Source organism: Diadema antillarum, unplaced genomic scaffold (assembly GCF_040938485.1).
Source record: "Diadema antillarum isolate AM-2024a unplaced genomic scaffold, OU_Dant_1.0 scf00000070, whole genome shotgun sequence".
Taxonomy (NCBI): domain Eukaryota; kingdom Metazoa; phylum Echinodermata; class Echinoidea; order Diadematoida; family Diadematidae; genus Diadema; species Diadema antillarum.
Window position 1 is genome coordinate 2,902,037 of NW_027270959.1, and position 22,093 is coordinate 2,924,129.

The 22,093-nt window shown below is 37.6% G+C and overlaps 1 protein-coding gene across 1 annotated transcript; it reads left to right on the forward strand.

The window, feature by feature from the left end:
* Positions 1 to 11,824: 11,824 nt before the first annotated feature.
* Positions 11,825 to 21,200, forward strand: LOC139716840 (uncharacterized). Its single transcript, XM_071628373.1, has 9 exons — positions 11,825 to 11,830; positions 12,446 to 12,655; positions 13,705 to 13,847; positions 14,707 to 14,973; positions 15,839 to 16,501; positions 16,978 to 17,290; positions 19,007 to 19,223; positions 20,029 to 20,196; positions 20,716 to 21,200. Exons 1-9 carry the CDS (start codon positions 11,825 to 11,827, stop codon positions 21,198 to 21,200), a joined length of 2,472 nt encoding a protein of 823 aa, XP_071484474.1.
* The last annotated feature ends 893 nt before the right edge of the window (positions 21,201 to 22,093 follow it).

Here is a 22,093-nt window from a genome sequence, read left to right on the forward strand (position 1 = left end):
GAACAGCCTGGTCAATCATGGATTTTATAGACATACATATAGTGTGTTTATATTTGATGTAAGTGACCCAAGAAGTTTTAGAAGTTTTCTCACACTTAGTGTCATTTTTCCAAAGAAAACAGATGTACTAATTGGTTGAAAACTATGATTTTCATTTCATAGTCCAGGGACCAGAGAAAGCGAGAGTCTGTATTTCTAGAAAATATATAATCTTGATTAATATGTACTTCAGACATGAAATTGTGAAGATCATGTTTTTCACATACACTGTACACACATAAATCCTATAAAGGAAGTTGGGCATATTTTCCAAAATGCTTACAAAGTTAACTATGCGCAGATGTCCCACATTAGAATACTAAAAATGAGTGAACAAGTAATTGTTGACCCCTTAAGCAAACGTTTACACCAGAATCAATCCACAATGGGCATCCTGCTTTCATAACACTCGTACGCTATTTATTAAATGGCCGCCAAAACAAAGGATGTGATGAACCTATTCACTTTGCTAAAACATCATTATATTGAAAACTTTCACCCAAAAACTATACTTTTACACTTGAATCGTGATTATATATCTTTTGAGTTCGAAGATATACAATATTCATCATCTGTTGTATGGCAGCCATATTTATCAAAATGGCCGCCAAAACGTAGGATGAAACGATTCATATTCACTTACAGTTGAATTAATCAGAATCCCTGACCCAAAAACATATAAGTTGGTACCAGAGTCATGACCCTTTGTCCATACGTTTTAAGGATATGTTATATCTAGCATGGTGGCCATATTTTTTCAAAATGGCCGCCAATAAGTAGGTTGCCATGGTTTTATCCTCTCAAAAATTATTTTATTGGAATCCTTGACCCTCAAAACCTATACTTTGGTACAAGAATCACGACAATCGGACTTATAGTTTCCAAAATACACAGCATTGCTATATCACATGGCGGCCATTTTGAAAAATGGCCGCCACGGCCGCCACAGGCAGAATCAGAGTGGCTTCCATATCAGAAATGACTTGTATTGGCATCATGTACATGTGTACCAAATATGGTGCTTTTACCATTAAGTGCATGATTTTTTCTATATCCGCTGGACTACTAAATTTGTTTCTTCCAATTTGATTCCCATGTTGTTGTTTTTTTGTTTTCTTTCAAGAGCCAAGTTAGGTCGTTTATCAGAAACACGGAGATACTATAACTGTCACCTTCTGAGGTATGAAAAAGGGGACTATGCAAACTAACTGCCCTGCTTTTCAGCAATTCCCTTCACTTCCAATGAAATTGATTGTGTACTGAACTTAGTTTATCAAGGGATAGTATATAGTAGGTGAGGATTCAGCTTTTAACTTTTTGCGAGATACTTAGAAACTGCTTTATGAAATTCTAAAGAGCACACAATTCTAAGAGGAATCCAACGTTTATTTGATGAAAAACGGTTTGAACTTGCTGGGATATCCGAAAAGGAGTTACTGAAGTGTTGTTTGCAGACACCGAGTAAATTTCTTTCCAGTTTGCAAACGAAATGGACAAGCAAATTGGGAGGTTTGAACCCGTGACATCATCATCCAAACCTGCATCTGACCAATATCACTAGTGATAAGCTTTTATAAAGTTGAATCATTAACATCAAGCAAGTCTCTCATTTCTCTAGGACCGAATTCAGGAACCACTCACCAGTGCAATCGGGCCATGGCATATATGCCGGCCGCAGCGTAGATACACCAGTCACCCATTCCTTCGTGGCGTCACAGATGTATATAGATTCCGGGTCGCCGGCGAATGTGTAGTACTTGTTACACAGGACCGAGCAGAAAGTGTTTTCCCCTGCTTCGTGACATGTCAGGGCCCCGTCCAGAGGAGGAGGGTAGTACTCACAGGAATGTTCTACGAAGAAATATAGGATTAGCAAACGGTATATATGTTGCAGTGAGGGAGAAATACAATACATTTAATTAGCTTTCGTTTTGTGACTTTCGCAACGCATACGTCAAAACCAATTATTATTAGCTCGTTTCTCTGAGATTGCATTATCTTTAGTTGGCACATTTAGGAACTCTTCTTTCAGTTACTTTTATCACTATATGAAACTCGAATGGCTTAGAATAGTGAAATTTTATCAGTGGAATTGATGTTTCAATCAGGATTTGTAGGCCATCCACAGTGCCAAATGAAATCCCACAGCCCATATGAGTCGATAAGAATACGAATTTACACATGAAGACATTCGTCTTACAGAAGCATTGTTTCTTTCTTTCTTTCTTTTTCTCTCCCCCCCCCCCCCCCCCCCCTATCTCTCTTCCTCTTAAACGTTTGCAGTTACGCGGGCCTGTTTGCCTATGATATGACGCAGACTTCATTCACTGACAGAAACATTCCAATCCAAACTGAAGTTCCTCTCACATTGATGATTACAATAACTGCAATCCACAGTGCTCAAGAAAGTGTGTTCCTCATCAGGTATCAGTGTTTGTTGTTTGTTTTGTTTGTTCTTCCCTGCCCTCATGTTTTGTATGCATATTTTGTTGTGGTGTTTGTTTTTTTTTGAAGCGCCATGAGCAGCGAAACTGGACCTGTGCATTATATTCAATTAAATTCAATAGTTTATTTATTTCCATCATCAAAAAGAAAAGAAAAGAAAAAGTTGACATAATCCAAAGTGATACAATTTCTTTTACACTCGTCTGATCAGGGATTTTTTTTTAAATACAATATAAAGTATATACACGAATGATGTCGTAAAAAAGAAACAATGCACAAAAATAGTAAATAATCACAATGATGGAAAACAGTGTTCCACTAAAAAAGCCAAGCTTGTAAGACGTGGAACACTGGAACAAAACAACAACAGCACCAATTTGTTATACCAATAAAACATATTCATTTTAAATTCTTCTATATAGTATTGCACATTTACTCATTGATATATGATGCTGATAATATGAACAACTATGATTTTAGAATGCAAACGTATAAACTATATAACATATCACATTTGTGGCACAGACACTATGGGGCCAGGTATGCAAGGAAAATTGAACGGAAAGGAAGATATGCAATCGGCCACAAAAAAAAAAATCATAACGACGACAACAACAACAACAGCACAAAACACAGAAATAACAGAACTTGAGGAAATGCACTCAGACAGATACTGGACAACGAAGAACGAGGAAAGAGGAGCAGGGAAGAATAGAAAAGGAAAAGGAGAGGGAAAAGGAGAGGGATGGAAAAGGTCTGTGGACACACTACAAAATCTCGAGGAAAAGTGAAACATGACGGGTTTTTTTCATTAAACAGAATTAACAAATAACCAATTATACAAATAACCACTATTGTAATTACGAATTGAAAGCAGATTCGAAAGAGAAATGTGGATTAAGTGAAAGCAGCAGCAGTGAAAGTTTGAGGAAAATCTGACAATCGATGCAGAAGTTATGAATTTTTAAATTTTGGGTGTTGGAACCACTGGATAAGAAGACTTCTTCAGTTTATTGGGCTCACACCTGTAAATAAAATAGAATATCCCCAACCCCTGAACAAGATCGTACTAAAGATACCTAAATAAATGAAGAAAAAGAATGATTAACTAGATATATCGCTGCGGCGACTGATATGCCTCCGCCATAATGCATGGTTCTCCTAATAGGTCTATAGTACAATGTCTTGACAATGTGTGATGACAGTTTCACACAATTGGCAAAATATTAAAATGACAGGTTTGCCACAAATGTGCTGAATGTTCACTTTCCTAGAACTAGGTTCAATTGGATGAATGATTAAAATGTCAGAATGCAGGTATTTGGGAAACTGATGGATTTTACTTGACTTTTGACCCTTTTATAAGTTTATGCATTGAGTAATTTTCAAGGTATTGAGAAAAAGTATAATTTCAGCATCAAATGGGAAAATAGCATTATCTAAACCTGGCCTTTGACCTCACAGTTCCAAAGAGAATCACTGTTAGGTTGAACATGCATAAATATGTAAGTTTCATGATGATACCTTGAGTTACTTTTGAGATATAGAGGAAAAAGTGCAATTCATCACTTTCACTTGACCTTTGACCTTTTGACCTTTGACCTTCTGGCAAGAAACTTCCCACAGAATATATATTGGGTAATACATGCATACATCAAGTTAAAACAAAAACAAAAACCTTCAGGCATATTGCATTTCAAGGAAAGTAGTGATATTTTGAGGAGTTGACCTTGACCTTTGACCCCTGACCTTTGACCCATGACCCCAACTTCCCTAGATAATCACTGCCCATCGGTACAAGCATATATACTAAGTTCCATGAAGATACCTTGAACCATTTGCGAGATATGGAGAAAAACATGAAATTTCAAATTTTTTTCACAAAATAATCTGTGACCTTTGACCTTTGACCCTGTGACCCTAAAATCCACACAAAGTATTATCCCCCAAGGATATACCCTCATACCAAGTTTGATGTAAAACCACCACACGGTTCTTGAGATATCGACAAAAACAAAACGGGACGGACGGACGTACGGACGGACGGACGGACGGACGGACGGACGACCCGAAAACATAATGCCTCCGGCCACTTCGTTGCGGAGGCATAAAAATCAATAAAGCAGTTTGGCAAAAAAAAAAACTGAATAGCTGCAGATATTGAGTATGAATTCATATACAAACTGCATTTTGGTTGGAAGATGAAGCTTTACTCCTGGAATTTAAAGGGACTATATTTCATTGGGTGCATGTACAGAATATATATATATATTTTTTTTTTTTTCAGTGAAAAGAACTCGTAGTCTGTATTTGCGGGCCCTTGGACAGAGTTTTAGCGGAAAAACCTGCCTTGGAAATTTGGTGGATGAAAGGGTATATCTCACTTATCTAGGTTAGTGAAGATGAAAGACCTTATTTCTCCCAGGTATTTTACAGAATTTTTTTGAATTTGACGCCCCTGTGGGGAATTATTTACCCACATGAGCCCTATGACATCATGTGTGGACAACAATATACAGAAAATATAAAGGAATTTCAGCAAGCTTTCACTTTTCTAGCGTAATTAAAGAGCACTTCACTAAACTGCTTTCAGAAAGCAGGGGGAATAATTGTTACCCTTAACATAATATGTCAGTATCAAGTTGATGGAATGTGTAATTTTCTTTTTGAAAAAAAAAATTGGGGGGAACTCTCTTTATACATGGCTCGACACTAACTTTTTTGTGTGGTGGCCCGATGGGGCCACCAAAATCCTAAATTTCAAATTTTTGGTGGCCCGAGAGAAAAATTTGGTGTCCCGAAAAAAAAACAATAAAAACATTAAAAGTCCTTTTTTTTTCATGAGTCAAATATCTAAAATTTATGATAGTAAGAATTAGAAGTTGGACATATCTTCTCACAAATAAACTTCAACAAACTTGCAACACTCACTCTCAGGCATTCATTTAGTCTTTGACATACTTTTCGAAAAAATTTTGGTGGCCCGAGGCGGGCCACCAAATTTGCCCTTTTTTGAAATTTGGTGGCCCGACTTTCATTTTTGGTGGCCCCGGGCCACCGGGCCACCGTTAGTGTCGAGCCCTGCTTTATATATTCTTTATATTGTTGTCCACACATGACGTCATGAAATGTGATAGTCTCCTTATCTATTCATTACAATACCAAAAGTTTAAGAACTAAAACTTTTGCATCGATTGTCCGATTTTCACTTTCACTGATGTGTTCTACTGTTGCTGCTTTCATTCAATCCACATTGCTCTTTGGGGGTTTGGTTGCCTTCAAAACGATCTACCTGAGCTGTACAAAAAGTGAGGGGGAGGGGCAAAGTAAATCATCCTCATTGCCCATGGTTTTCAAAGAGGACTGAAAGCTTTTCGTTCCCTGGGTCTTGATCATAAGCATTTTACTCACTTCGCTTTGTTTTCAACAGCCACCTGATATTATCTTATTTCAACTAATCACATTTTACTCAGCAAACACTCACGTGTTACTGTTATCGTGAATTCACAAGTGTTGTTGTTTGCAGACGGGTCTGTAGCTGTATAAACGACGTATGTGTCACCCAGCGGAAATGGCGATCCAGGTGTTGCATTGTATTTGTCGATAACGATTGTATCATTTCCGGCGTTGTCGACAAATTCCGGTTCTTCCCAGGTGACGTTGGCGTGCGTCGAAGAGGTATTTACTGTGATGTCAGCGGGGCATTGTCTTACCCTTGGCCTTTCTTCGTCTAGGAATTAATACATGCACAGTCAGAATTGATCTTTTGATAAATTTTACAGGATCGCCTAGAGCCATTATCCGTAGCCTACTCGTAGATCCTGCATAGAGGAACAATTGATTGCAAGTTTGTCAGCTACAATCAGAACTATAGATACAATTAATACATAGTATTCACTATGTACTGGGCAAGGAGAAAATAGCAGGGGGTGTTTCATCAACGTTTGTCAGCGCTGACAATTTCAGCAAAATCCTTGGTTTTGATTGGCTGAAATGCTCTGGTCGCTGACTGTTACTATGGTGATTCAAGTTGTCAGCGCTGACAAACGTTGATGAAACACCCCCTGGAGTAGTTTCCCTGTCGATATTTTCCATAATAGTCTTTTATCATAAGACATTAAAACAACAGAACAGTAGGCGCAGAATAGAAGCGTACCGCGGGGTTATCTAAAACATGATAAAATGACAGTTCAGGTCAAATTGCAAAAATTGCAAAAAAAAAATAAAAATGTTTGGCGAAGGTGGGTTAGATGAGGGGTTATAGCTCGTTATTCCGAAGGTTCGTTATTCCGAAGGCTCTTTATTCCTAAGATTCGTTATTCCGAAGGTTCATTGTTCCGAATTTCATTGTCGGATTAACCAATCTTCGGATTAACGAACCTTCGGAATAACGCCACAAATTTTCGGATTAACGAACCCTTTTTAATTTTCGGATTAACGAACCTCTAGGTATAGGGAATTTGCGTGTTTCGGATTAACGACCCTTCGGAATAACGAACCTTCGGAATAGCGAACCTTCGGAATAACGAACAGCACCCAAATGAGGTACGTTCGTTTCCTTAGAGAAATTCCGTGCTTATAACATGAATATCATGATAGGATGAAGTATTTTGTTCTTGAAATGTATATCACATTACCACAAATTGCTGCACTTGTGAAAGATATCATAATTATCGATAATGCCCTCACTTTGAATGTTATCCATAAATGTCACGAAGACTGAAGATCACAGTTAGTTTGTTCAAAAATGAGGCACCAATGATCCATCTTTAGCGCACTCTAGTATCTTGTATGAGTATAATAAACTTATATTTGATGTATAGAAGTAACTATACTATTTGGGACATCCTTGAGAAATGCAAATTATGTGGTCGCTAGTTTTGTGCTCACCGTCTGCCGTTCACGGGTCGTCTTTTCCAGGCTTTATCGGCCTTCTGTGAAGATGGCAGTGCACAACCCAACAGAGAATTGAATGTGAGACACGACCCGATATCACTCAAATTTCATGTCAAATTAGAAACTGAATTTTGGTCAAACGATTGCAACCACAAGGCATTGCATTAAAAGGTAATCTACAGCTAAAACTAAAAAGTGGCGACTTCTTACGGCGTCTTCCGTTATGAATTAGATTTGGCACCTATTTCAGCAATTTTAATTTTCTTCTTATGTCCTTATAGTCTTTATGGCATAATACTATTGTCATGATATACTTCTACGCCTCAATCGCTCTAGCTCAAACCTGTAATATGAACTGCGAAGGTGCACTGGCTGGTCTCCCCTGCCATGTCGGTCGCATTGTACGTGACAACGGTCACCCCAATGGGGAAGTCATGAGGTGCCTCGTGGCTCGCTGTTAACGTTGGAGGCGCTCCACTGTTATCAGAGGCCGCTGGATCAGTCCAGTTTACAAGTCGAGTTGGTAAGTGCTTGTCAGTAGTGCCGGTAATATCGTCAGGACACGTTATGCTAGGTGGTTCGGTATCTACGGAAATCGAGGCAAAATCACTCGCATTAATTAACTTGGAAAGTTACATGCTAGATTTTTTTTTTTGTAAAAGGAGGGAGACAAAGAAAAAAACAGATGGAACTGTTCAAACAGTATGACGGATTCAATGAGATGAAACGGTTTTCACCAGTCACTTTGATCGAAGAAGGGGTGCAGTGACCTTATGACCCTTTAGCAAATGAAGATTCTGTACATAATGGCGTATGGTTCCCTGGAAGAACAAAATTGCTCTCATTCCGAAAACTTTCTAAATTAAGTGAAGTAGCTCACTTCATGTTTATTTTTTGTCTATTATAAGCTATGTTTATTCGAAAGCCTAATAAAACTTTACCAAGAGAAGGGTATGTCACAGATTCTGACGTGCTTTTATTGACATTTGACCTCTTTCAAATTACATCATCATAATTATATTCTATATGGAAACAAAAAAATGGCAAAACATAACTATAAAAAAAAACATGTATTGGCGGTTTCGAGCGTTGCAGTGACTAATGAGGTGGTTATCTTGTTTTTGCTGTAATGTAAATTAATAAACACTTAGATATACTTAAGAATTGATACACTTTACATGACATCTGACTAACGAGGACAATTAATGAAATGTGAACTCGCAAACAATGTTGGCAAACAAAACACAAGTTCGATTTGGGGATTGTATGTTTGTTTGATTGTGCGCTTGTTTGTTGTCTGTTCATGTTATTTTTTTTTTCATCTACGGATGATTCGATTGCATTTACGAAAGATTCGATTGCATATTAAGAAAATTCGTCCAGCGTTGTTTGTTTGTTCGTTCGTTTGTTTGTTTGTTTGTTTGTTTGTTTGTTTTTGTTTTTGTTTTTGTTTTTGTATTTGTGTTTGTTAGTTGTTCATGACTAAGGACTGACAACTACATGTCAAGAAAGAAGCTAGGGCCTACGCAAAGGCGGCTGCCCTGCGAGCACTACACTCTGTGCGTGGCCTACCTATGCACCCAGCTCTTGGGGAAGGGGTCGACCAGGCTCCACTTGCCGTACACCTGTTGGTGTCATCGGAGCTATTCAGACTATAGCCATTCCCGCACCTGTAGGTACATTCCTGTCCGTATTTGGGGTTTTTCTGGCATAGCGCTGGTTTCACGAGCATCGGAAACACCACTTCGAGTTTTTGACAAGTTTTCTCTTTATAAGATAGAGGAGAAAATGCGCACAAAGAGGGACAAAATTAAGGTGGAATAAATGGAATCTACTTCTTACGTGTTCTCCTGGTTTAAAAGCAAACCATGGCGACTCTCAAGCAGACACACATACAGAGGATACGAGCAGACCAATATATTGTACTGTAGATAGATATAGATAGTTATGTAGATAGATAACAGATATATAGATAGATAGATAGATAGATAGATAGATAGATTAGATAGATAGATAGATAGATATATAGATAGATAGAGAGATAGAGAGATAGATAGGTAGGTAGATATATAGAGAGAGCGATAGACAGATAAAATAGATACAAGGAAAAGTAGAAATTACGCGGTGCGTAATATATGTCCCCGCCGGCGCCTTTTTTTTCCGTACTACAGCGAGGCAGAAAACCAATGGGGCTCATTAATATTCATGAAAAAGTTTGGCTTGAAAGTAGATGCGCATGCGTACAAGCGACGTACGTACGCAAATTAGGCTAGTTGACGCTATACTAGTATACGATACGCTAGCTAGCTAGCTAAGCTGAATTTCTCGCAGCCAAGATGGACGACTGCACTGATCAATGTGAAATTCCCGTGAAGTTACAGGTATGTATGCAAGAAAGTACATGTATATTTCATTGCCATGAAACATTCTTGGGATTATAACAATGCTTTATTCAGTGTCTAAAGGGGATTCTTTGTTTGACGTCATTAAGATTAAAGAATAAGTTTCTGTAATGTTGGTCGGATGTCAGCTCAAAATAGATTGGCATGGCCCCATGGGCATGGCAATGTCAATCAATGATTCAAATGACGGTGTCACATCTATCGTAGATCGAAGTGTGTTTAAGCCCCCTGCGCCCACGTTAGACAGTGGTAGACTTAAAAAAAGGGACTGTACAGTACTGGTTGAGGTGGGGATTCATGTTTTGAACATTCCTAAGTGAGATAATGAGAAACCTCTTATGAAATATGAAAGAATATGTAATTTCAAGAAGGATTCAACGTTTATTTGGTGAAAATTGGTTTTCAAATGGCCGAGATATGTCCAAAAAAGTGATAGATCTAGGGCCTAAATAATAGAATATTAAAACTAACAAAAAGGTGACAGGCCACGCCTTTTATTAGGAGGCCGATCTCTTTGTTTCACCTTGTTTTTGGATATCTCGGCCATTTCAAAACCGATTTTCAGCAAATAGACTCTTGATACCCCTTAGATTTGCATGCTCTTTGACATCTCATGTGAGTCATAGAACCTTTCTAGAGTGGTTTCTGAATATCTCGCAAAACGTTAAATGCTATCAAATCCTCACTTCGACTAGAACTGAGGGCCTACACACCCTTCAAGGGCGCCTTCAAGGTCTATTTTACTCCCATCATGCCATATGTTTCACTTAATATGAAATATATGTAAAGATGAAAAGAAAGAACAGTTCTGATCAGTGTTTCATCTTAATAAATTAAACTTTTAAACCTATCGACAACGCTAGATTGCAGTTTTGTCATGAGAGAGTGAATGATGAAATTAAATGAGTACGGTATGACTAAGTATTAGTAAGAGAGACTGAACTCAAGATGGATCTAAGGTTAACACTGTTAGAGTGAAAGTGAAGAGAAACTAGACACTAGTACTTTAGTAACAGTAACTTAGAGAACCTTAACTGGTTGTGAGATCTAAAATGTCTCTAGACCAGACCAGACTAGATATCTAACATTAGGACTAGTGCTATGTAGGCCTAATGTTAGTTAGACTACCTACGCTAGGGTGTACATGATGTAGTCAGTAGTGTCTAGACCTATTTAAGTAAAGTAAGACAAAGTCTATATCTACATTAGATGGTCGTCAGTAGACTCTAGTCTAACAATGTAGGCCTAGTTATAAATCCAACTCCCAGATAGTGTGGAGACTGAGCTTTGACAAAAGTAAGAAAAGATGTAGATCTCGATCTAGAGTCTTAAGTCGTTTTAAATCAAGGGGGGAACAGGTTTTTCTCAAATTTGAATAGATGTAGCAATTACTAGCATAGGTCTATGTTAGACACCGTCTTGGTGCTCTATGATTATTACCCTTGCTTTACTTTAGCCTATAGCTGCTAATGATACTCTACGAGCATTTCAAGGAATAAGTTCCTGGTAGGTTGCCTTTTGATTTACCACCTCACCTCTGTAGAAAGTGTAGATTAATTTTTTGCCAAAGGAGACAGTGCCGCGGGCGTTGGAATTCGAACCCCGGTGGTTCATCACAGTCTGAGGACTTATTCACCGATCCACAACACCTCAATAACTGATTGATTTGAACATTATTATTTCTTCAATGAAAACTACGGGTTATATTTGTATCTCCTCGCCTCCTTCAAAAATTGTGGGTAAATATATATGCACGGTTGCACCACCCCCCTCCCTTCCTATGCGCCACCATGAGATTTTAGTACCGGTACCCATTTTAAGATTTACCTCTGCTCTGAAAGCGCAGATAAGTATGCTTCAAAGAATAACTACCACTCTCTACTGAAAGTTTTGCCTGCAGTTTTCAAGCAGTTGGGATCAATATTAAATTATTCTTTGTTGAAACAAATTTTAGTCTTAATGCAAATACATTGTCGTGTTTAGGGGTCTCTATTAGACCCATTTTAGAATATGAGCAGAGGAAGTTAGACTTGGGTATGAAGATGCAGGTAACTTACAAAAATCATTCACTGTTGACTGTGTGAATCCATGTATCCCCACTTTTTATGGAAGGGGAGGAGGTGATGGTTGTATTCTAGTAGTATACTCCCCCCGCACGTGCACTTTTCAAAGAAAAAATAAAGTCAGTAATATTTGAAACAAGTTCATTGTAGTGGATCTAAGTCGGGCAAGGCATTGTTGATGTCGGTGCAAAATATTTTCACCCAGACACTTTAATTGACGACTGTCCAGTAAATTCATTACTGATTCCCCACAAATGAGGTATCAAATAAAAGGGGAATACTCTATCTAAACTGTAATGCAAGAATTATGACATATTCTATCATATTTGTAATATCAGCATTTAAAATGCAAAAGGGTTACTGTTTCAGCATGTATATGAATTGGTACAATTGGTTTTTTACTCACTTTCCAACAACAGCTGTTGTGCACTCAACCCAAACAGCAAATTTAAACAAATGTTACCAAACAAAATTACACTATCCATACATGCTAAGAAATATTTTGTTAATTTTATGTTGGTTTTTTTTTAATTCTCAATTAAGAAAGTCAATTTTTTTTTTTGATTCACTGTATTTATTGTGCATTTATCATTATATCAGGAAATTTTGCCTGGGGGGTACCAGTACCATCTTTGTAACATCATTGAGGAAATTCCTGGACCCAACTACTCTTTTGTTGGTTCTTTGAGAGTCAATATTTCGACTGAAGAGGAAGCAAAGCAGTGGGTCATTGCCTTTGAGAAGTCTTCACTCTGTACATGGCGAGTGTTGAGAACCTTCAAGACTTGTGGAAGATATGTCACATTCAAAGTAAGCTAATTTCCAATTGCCCACACTTTCAGTATGTACACTGTAATCAGGAATGCAACAGATCAATTTACATGTAGACCTGTTTGTAAGCTAGGATGTATCTAATCAAAAAGGCCATCATAATTATGCAGATATTGTTGAAGGAAAAAGTGCTTGTACTAACAACTTTAACTAATCAATGACATGTTCCTTTTTTGGAAGGGGGGGGGGTAGATATAAATTTAGTATCAGATGCCTATCTGTATGTCTGATTTTCATATTTTTTTTACGTTAATCTTTGATTGTCACTTATAAATAAATCATAATTGTTCATTATATATTTTTGCCCAGGTATGAATTGATGAATAAATAGATGTCTCTTGTTTTCTTTTGTTTAATGAATTTCAGGATGGAAATATCATGCATGTGTAATTCATTGTCGAGTGCTCTACATATGTTCAGTTCTGTTAAGTTGAGCTGATCATTTACTAGCACAGAGATTATCACACAGGTTAACTTTGCTTCCTTAAATATATCATTCAACTTAACTTGATATTTTAAATTATGGCATATCAAGCAATCTTACCACATAATATTTCAGCTAAAATTTTATTTAGACATTTTGTTTTAAAGGTGGATTTGAAAAATCACATTTTCATTCAATACTTTTGCAGCCTGACGCTATTTTTTCTTTTACCAATATCATTCTATTACATCGTGAATATAGTTTGATACATGAAGTTTTAAATAGTTCTAATTGTGTAATGGTTTCCATTGTATGTAATCATTCCTGTTTGTAATGTCCATTTTATGTAAATATTGCACTATTTCATACAGATAAACCGAAGTGAATTGAATCGAATGGAATGGTCATAGTCTACTTTTAAGGTTATACTTTTCAATGTTCCAGCACCCTGCTCTAAAATGAGCTTAATGACTATTTAAGGAATAACTTTGCAATTAACTGAGTTCACTTTTGCGTCTGTGAGCAAAGAATTAGTAACTTCAACTATTTAAAAAAAAATCTCATATTCTGTATTAATTATTATTTTCAAAATTATTCCTCACAGAAATCGTATAGGTGCCACCACAACACTAGACCAAGTCCTGGTGCAAATGCTAACCGGAAAACACAGTCCAAGAATACCAGCTGTCCAACAACCTTCACTGTCACTGTAAAAAACACTGTGCCAGTCACGAACAAGCTCTCAAGGTACGTCCTATTTTACATTTTAATGAGGAATAATGGTTATGATAATAAAGCAGGCTTGCTTGAGTGCTATTATGCACATTTCTTATCTTTCCCAAATCTTTTTTTAATTTCAAAAATCACAATTTTACGAAGAACATAGTTCTGTTCACCAAAATGACTCTTATAGAATACAACTCCAATTACTTAACTTTTATAATAAACAGTCATTTTCGGTACTAAGAGGGTCTATTCAAAACCTAAATTGGCACAAAGCAAAGAGGAAAAGTTTGTCATGACAAGTAAAGGACCACTATTCGTTAGGTTTATGGATAGCTGCATGTCCCTTATGAATATTTGTCCGAATGAATATCGATCTTATGTCAATATTACCCCCAAAATGAGCCTTTGGAATTTAACCTCAATGAACAAATGGAAGTAAAACACAATTGTTCTTACAAACTGTTCAGTGCAGTATGGTATCTATTGGGGGGGGGGGGGAGGAAAGAGTGTGTATTATTCCTTGATAGTCGAGTCCCTATTTTCAAAGAATTTATTTCATTTGTCCCTATTACTTACTGGCAGGTATACAAATTGTAGAGAATAAACATAATGAGAGGATAAGTAAAGGAGGATTTTTTGAGGAAGCTCCCTCTTCAAATTGTAATATTTGATAGAAAGCTTATAAAGTTATCTCTCAGTTAACTTCATCCTATTTGTTTCTTATATCTCGGTTAATCATTTCTGTAGGTGTTGAAGTGCTATATATCTGACCTATTTTAACCAAGTCCTCCTTTCATTATTTATGCATGCATATATAAAGAAAAATTTGTTTCTGTTTCCATTCCCCCCCCCCCCCCCAAAAAAAAAAAAAACCATTCAGAAACAAGACAGATGTCCATCTGCAAGGATTCCCAACAGTGATTTTGTTTAATTACAACCACAACCACAACCTTCAATGCGCTGGTGCGCTTAAATACAGGGACGTATCCCAGGAGACCAAAGACACACTCATCGACCTCTTCCATAGGAAGTATGGTCCTACTGCAGCTCTAGAAGCTCTCAAGTATGAACTTCAGGTGAAACATCCAAATTACTACAAAGTAGCAGCTGATAGATCTGTGTGTCCAGACATACAGTATTGCTGTAGGTGAGTATATGGAATTTAAAGGGAACGCAAACCCAACAAGCAATGTGGATTGATTGAAAGCAGTAACATTAGTATAACACATCAGTGAAAGTTTGAGGAAAATCGGGCAATCGATGCAAAAGTTATGAATTTTTAAAGTTTTGGTGTTGGAACTGATGGGTAAGGAGACTACTAGAGGTAATGTCGTATGAGTGGACTACAATATCAAGAAAATATAAATGAAATCAATAAAAATTCATTTTTCATGGAAATTACATATTCCATCGACTTGATACTGACATACGTATCTTAGGGGTAGCACTTATTCCCCCTTTATGAAAGCTGTTAGTCAAGTACTCTTTCATTTTGCTAGAAAATTGAATTTTTGTAGAATTCCTCTTATATTTTCTTTATATTGTTGTCCACTCATACGTCATAACCTCTAGTAGTCTCGTCATCCAGCAGTTCCAACACCAAAATTAGAAAAATTCATAAGTTTTCCATCGATTGTCCAATTTTCCTCACACTGTCACTGATGTGTTCTAACTAATATTAATGCTTTAATTTACTCAATCCACATTGCTCTTTGGGTTTGCGTTAACCATTAAAATATGAAGTGAGCGTATAGCAGTAGACCTTCAGACTCAGCTCTTGGGCATATGGGAGTGACAATATTCTGATGAGATTTTGGGGTCAAAGGTCAAAGAGGTCATTGTATACAAGAAAATGGCTATCTTGAGAAATCTAGAAATCAGTTAACAAATCAACTTTTTGAAAAACTAACATGAATGTGTAATATGATTCTGATCTAGCAATGGCAGAGGCATTAATTTTGTCTGCCGGTGGTTGAGAATTCATCTAGTTTATCTTCCTATTCTTCTTTCAGACTCTATCAGAAGATCTTCAAAGCAAACTACGGCGAAAGTAATGATGGAGAGGGCATGGTGAGGAGCCTGCAAGATCTTGCCAAGCAGTTTAATGCTGCAAGTGGCAAAATGGCTGTGGACATTACGGAAGACAATCAAGTTATTGCAGCTATTTGTACTCCCCTGATGCAAAGGGTCCATAGGCTACACAAATACTCCGGTGAGCTCTGCTTCATGGACGCATCAAGCAACATGGACAGACACAATTGCAAGGTGTTCATGTTGCTTACTCACTCGTGCGTTGGTGGTCTACCTATTGGTGTCCTTATTACCACAGCTGAGACACAACCGACCATCACTGCGGCTTTGCGACTCTTCACCACTATCCTGCCATCCGGGTCCTTCAGTGGAAGGGGTGTCGTCGGTCCCCAACTCTTCATAACGGATGACTGCATGGCAGAGCGCCGTGCTCTCCAGGATGTTTTTCCTCAGTCAACCTTGCTCCTCTGCTCCTTCCATCTGTTGCAGGCCACTTGGAGATGGCTGTGGAGTGCTGCTCACAACATTCCTCTCAAAGACAGGCCAGAACATCTACGACACATGAGGAGGATGATATTTGCCACATCATCACAAGAAGCTGATGAATTATTTGCATCCAGCATGGCTGATCCAGAGCTCCACAAGTAAGTGACTGCTATTTTCTATTTCTAAAAAAAAAGCAATCTTATGGTTAGTTTTGAGGGAATGGTCATCAATTCAGGGACATTTATATTTGAAATAAATCAATCAAGATAGAATGGGAATGTTGGAGTCAACTAACATACCGGCTTTATATCAACATAAAAACAGAGTATGATGAAGATGAAACTAAACATAATACTATCAGGAATTAAAATTAGCACTGAATAAATTGATTCAAATTACAAGACTCCTCAACTGGCTGCCACAAAGTGAGAAACGAGAACTACCAGCAATGACTAGGAATGAAAACATCCAAACAAAAGGAAACATTATACAGTCACTTTTTTTTTGCTGCCTGCCATGCTTCCACCACATCTATTCTTTTTAGATTAATTGGGATTAAGATAAATCAAGTGATGATCACCATAAAGGAAATTATTTTCAAATTTTTCACATATCTTGTCATTTCTATTTCAAGGTCCTTTAAGGATTATCTTCAGAGTGCTTACTCTAGAAAGTCTCAGTGGGCCTGCTTGTACAGAACTGAATTACCTCTGCGAGGTAATTTGACCAACAATTACTGTGAGTCAGCGATGAGACTGCTCAAGGACAGAGTTCTTTCAAGAACGAAGGCCTTCAATATTGCACAACTGGCCGACTTCCTCTCAAGCCATCTCCAAGACTATTACGAGCGGAGAATCTTGGACGTTGCCAATGGGCGCTTGGGTGATGTCCTCAGCAGCAAGAGTATGGTCAATCCAGTTGGCATTTCCAAACAGCATGTCACCAGAGTATGTATATGCACATTACCTTCATTAAGTGTTTTAATATCTCACTCATGGATCATGTGCTTAAGGGAGAGAACAATAGAGGTGTAGAGGATCAGTGGATAAGTCTCCAGACTGTGAACCATAAGATCTGGGGTTCAAACCCCCGCAGCACTAAAAGCATTTGCCACTCTTCACCCAGTGGGGTGTCTGTTCGTAAAGTTACGCATGATTTTACAAATGACTAAAATTTCACAAGCCAAATGGGATGCCCAAATTATTTTTAACTGCATCGACTTAAAAGTTGAACTGTGTAGATGAAGATTGACATTCCCATTATAACAAACATTCTTAATGCAAAGTGTATTTTTTTTTTGCCATAATTCAATTGAGGTTATCGAAAATACAGTCACACTTTGTTGAAACATCAGGAAAAACTTCTGGCACTTCATATTCAAGTCATTCATAAAGTCAGGCGTAGCTTTACGAACAGCTCATGAATGCCCCCCATGTGGGTATCCAGTAGGATGCGAACGATATTGTGTATGAATTTGTCAGCGCTATCATGCAGCAGCTAGCCAAGGAATGCTCCCTGGTGAGTGAAAGTTATGCACTGCCAAAGTGCGGTTTAAAATGCATTGACCAGGGTAACAATATGCTCTTCATGTAAAGATGCATTGAGCATCCCCTGGGATGCATACGTGCGCAACAATAAGATAATGCAGTTTTATTTTGTTACAATTATTAATCTGAAAGCTAGGGTATTGATCAGCTTTTCTTAAAGGACAAGTTCACCTTAATAAACATAAGGTTTGAGAGAAAGTAGCAATATTAGTAGAACACATCATTGAAAGTTTGAGGAAAAATCAGACAATCCGTTCAAAAGTTATGAATTTTTGAAGTTTTTGTGCAGTAACCGCTGGATGAGAAGACTACTGCAGTGTACGATGTCACATGCGTACAACAATATAAGGAAAATATAAAGAGAATTTTACAAAATTCCATCTTTTGAAAAAAGTACACATTCCCCTGACTCGTTACCGACAAATGTTATGGGTAATATTATTCCCCCTGCCTTTAGAAAGAGGCAAGTCAAGTGCTCTTTTATTATGCGAAAAAAGTGAAAATATGATGAATTTTCTTATACATTTTCTTTATACTGTTGTACGCAAATGACTCACAAGCTGTGGTAGTCTCCTCATCCAGCGGTTCCAACACAAAAATTTTAAAAATTCATAACTTTTGCATCGATTGTCCAATTTTCCTCAAACTTTCACTGATGTGTTCTACTAATATTGTTGCATTCTCTCAATCCTTATGTTTATGAAGGTGAACTTGTCCTTTAAGCTATCTGTATCAGGCACTTTAAGCAAATGTAGTATCAGAGTGAACTGTAATAAAGAAAGACCTTTTGACCATATAGAAACTACACCTGAAACCACTGCAATTGCCCATTGGTTAACAGGTGTTGTGTCATAGCCAGCCCATGATGTTTCCACTATGCATGTCTTATCTCCATGATTCATGTCAACAACTTTGGTAAATTATATCACCTTAATCCTTTGGTCCATGTGATCAAAGTGTATTCGTCAATATAGGGAGTGATCCAAAACATTAATCATTTTAAAGTTTAACATTCAATCATTTATCTATTGCTGTTCTTTTGCCTACTATAAAATTGTTTGGGACAAGCCAAAAATGTTTATCACAATAATTTTTATTTTGAATTTTCCATTGTAGATTTCAGAAACAGACTTCAAAGTTCTAAGCCAGAGCAAAGCTGACACTGAATACCACATCGACATGCAAGTTGGATGCTGCTCATGCTACAAGGGACGAACAGGAGGGCCCTGTAAACATCAGGCTGCAGTTGTCAAGTACCATTCAGCTCCATCACTCAACTTTGTGCCTTTGGCAGATGTTAAAGCGAAAGAGCTGTTGTACAGAATTGCTACAGGTATATATGAAAATGATATGTGCTTATATAGCACCTAACACTTAGTAAGAATTCTCTAGGTACTAGTATTTACTAACATAATATGCTACATAATTATTTACGCGAGTGTCTCCTACATTGTATGTACTGTATTGGTACATCTGACACTATAGCACATCTCCCAAATGCTAATTGTCCATACAATTACATTATCACAATCTAGATCCCTATGTCATATCAAACACAGTGAGTATCCGCTTTTATAAACAAAAAACACAAACCCAGAAACGAATTAATGAGTATAAAAGTGATCAGTTATAATAGTGAAAAGTAAGACACTGCATATAATGATATAAGCAAATACATGGGTAGATAAAGGATTGAATAGATAAAGTAACATGAGTGAAATATAAAGACATAGATTGGTTGGTCATCTGGAGCTTGTTCACATGTTCAATGAATTCTAGGTGCTTTTCCCATAATACAAGATGTTACTTGAATTATTTTTATTGAATATCATTCATTCTGTTTGTCTTTGCATTTGTATGAGGTGACTCTCCTGAACCAGGTTGGTTTGCAGGATTGCAAGGATTGCAAACTGAGGCTGCAACCGAGACCTCCAACATGTCAGAGGTAACCCCACCATCTCCAGCACTTGTACCCCAAGACGCACAAGAGCAGTCTTCCACCAAAGATAGCACAGCAACAAGTCCAACAGCAGGTATGCGCACTTCATATTTTAACTTGTAGGAATATATTTGATATTACTATTATTATCATTGTTGTTATCACTAACATTGTTATCTGTCTGTCTTTGCATTTGTAGGAGGTGACTCTCCTGAACCAGGTCGGTTTGCAGGATTGCAAACTGAGGCAGCAACCGAGACCTCCAACATGTCAGAGGTAACTCCACCATTGCCTCCAGCACATGTTCCCCAAGACTCACAAGAGCAGTCTTCCACCGATGATAGCACAGCAACAAGTTCAACAGCAGGTATGTGCACTTCATATTTTAACTTCTAGCAATGTATTTATTATTACTATTATTATTGCTGTTGTTGTTCTTGTTGTAATATAGTATTATTATTATCATTACTAATATTATTATTATTATTACTGTAATTATTATTATTATCATCATCATTATTGTCATTAAAAGTCTCATTATATATTACCATTATTAAATACCATAGGAAAAAAGTACTACCTGATTGATATCTATTTGTTCAGTTTGGGTTATTGTGGTCATTCAAGGTGCAATACTCAGTGAAATAATTTGCAGCAAATGACACATATTTCTGTTGACTCTTTAAAGTAATATAAACCTCATTTCACTCTTACAATGTAGTCACATGGTCGCATGAATCTATGTGGCCGTTCTTCTGTTTATATTCTTCTCTCATAGATATGATCGCGTTACTCCATTACTGCTTTGTTATTTCCATCACAGTGCCATTAACCCTTTATAAATTTTTTAGAAGTTATATAACAAATGTTTCTTTTCCATCCACAGTTACTGATGTTAAAGCCCAACTAAAATCCGAGATTTTTGATGCGATAACTGCAAAAATTGATCTCTATCCAACTGAGTTTGTACCAGCCGCTGAGGCAATGCTGAAACAATGTCGACAGATGAAGACTGATAGTCAGTGGGTGTCAGCAATGAATACATTCGGAAAATATTCCGGTGTTGCTGCAGCCTTCAACAGGGTGTCTGGAAAGAAAAGGTCTCTACAGCTCACATCTTCTCAGATCGGCGTGCAGCCAACAGCCACTGCAAGAAGAAGGCCGCACATGGGCCGTGGTAAACGCCATCTTGGCTGTGGCCGGCCCTCTAAAAAGTCTGGATTAAGTGATGAACATGGGTATGCGAGGCAGCAGGTCCATGGATCCAGCACAGTTCTACCAGTACCGAGGAAAAAGAGGTGTGCCCCACACAGTTTGGGATATTGTGTGGACATGAACATTTCCCTGGGGAAAACTCATAGTACAAAATAAAGGCAAGCCAATTTTGCCATCTCTTAGGGTCTTTGACATCTCATAGAGTGGTTTCTGAATATCCCGCAAAACGTAAAAAGCTAAATCCTCACCTCGACCAGAACTGTACACACCCTTTATGGTCAAAGTTCATAGACAGGGGTTAACAAACTCTTAGGGGCCAATGTTTTTCTTTTAGAGTGCGTTTCGATTATGGCTCATAACTCTTGATCTACTTGTATGCTATGAAATTGTACCATTTTTGTCAACCATATGACATTTTCACAATTATTGAAATATACTGTCCCGTGTTCTTTTTTTAGCCAATTTTCTTTATGAATAATTCTTATTATGCCTCCGCCACGAAGTGGTGCCGGAGGCATTATATTTTCGGGTTGTCCGTCCGTCCTTCCGTTCGTCTGTCCTTCCATCCGTCCTTCCATCCGTCTGTCCTTCCGTCTGTCCGTCCTTGCCTCCGCCACGAAGTGGTGCCAGAGGCATTATGTTTTAGGGTTGTCCTTCCGTCCGTCCGTAATGAATTTTGTGGACAGCGTAACTATCAAAACCTTTTGAGGTATCCTAATGAAACTTGGCATGAATGTGTATTAGGAGGTGAAGTTGTGTCTATCAACTTTTGGGTGCACGTGCTCAAGGTCAAAGGTCAAAAGGTGAAGGTCAAATACATAAAATTTCTCTATTTCCACCATATGTATGCAATGCCTGAAGATACTTTCTTGAAACTTACTTTGTACATGTATTACCCAATTAGGATTCTCTGGTGAAAGTTTGGGTCATGAGGTCAAAGATCAAAGGTCAAAAGGTCAAGTAAAAGTATTAAAAGTTCACTTTTTTTTCTCCGTACCTTGGAAATTGTTCAAGGTATCTTCATGGAACATAGTATATATACATGTACT

What these genes read in the sequence shown, in the direction of transcription:
- LOC139716840 (XM_071628373.1), top strand. An exon ending in GCTGATCCAGAGCTCCACAA is followed by an intron (nt 16,502 to 16,977) that starts GTAAGTGACTGC and finishes TTCTATTTCAAG; the next exon opens with GTCCTTTAAGGATTATCTTC. An exon ending in GTTGTACAGAATTGCTACAG is followed by an intron (nt 19,224 to 20,028) that starts GTATATATGAAA and finishes TTGCATTTGTAG; the next exon opens with GAGGTGACTCTCCTGAACCA.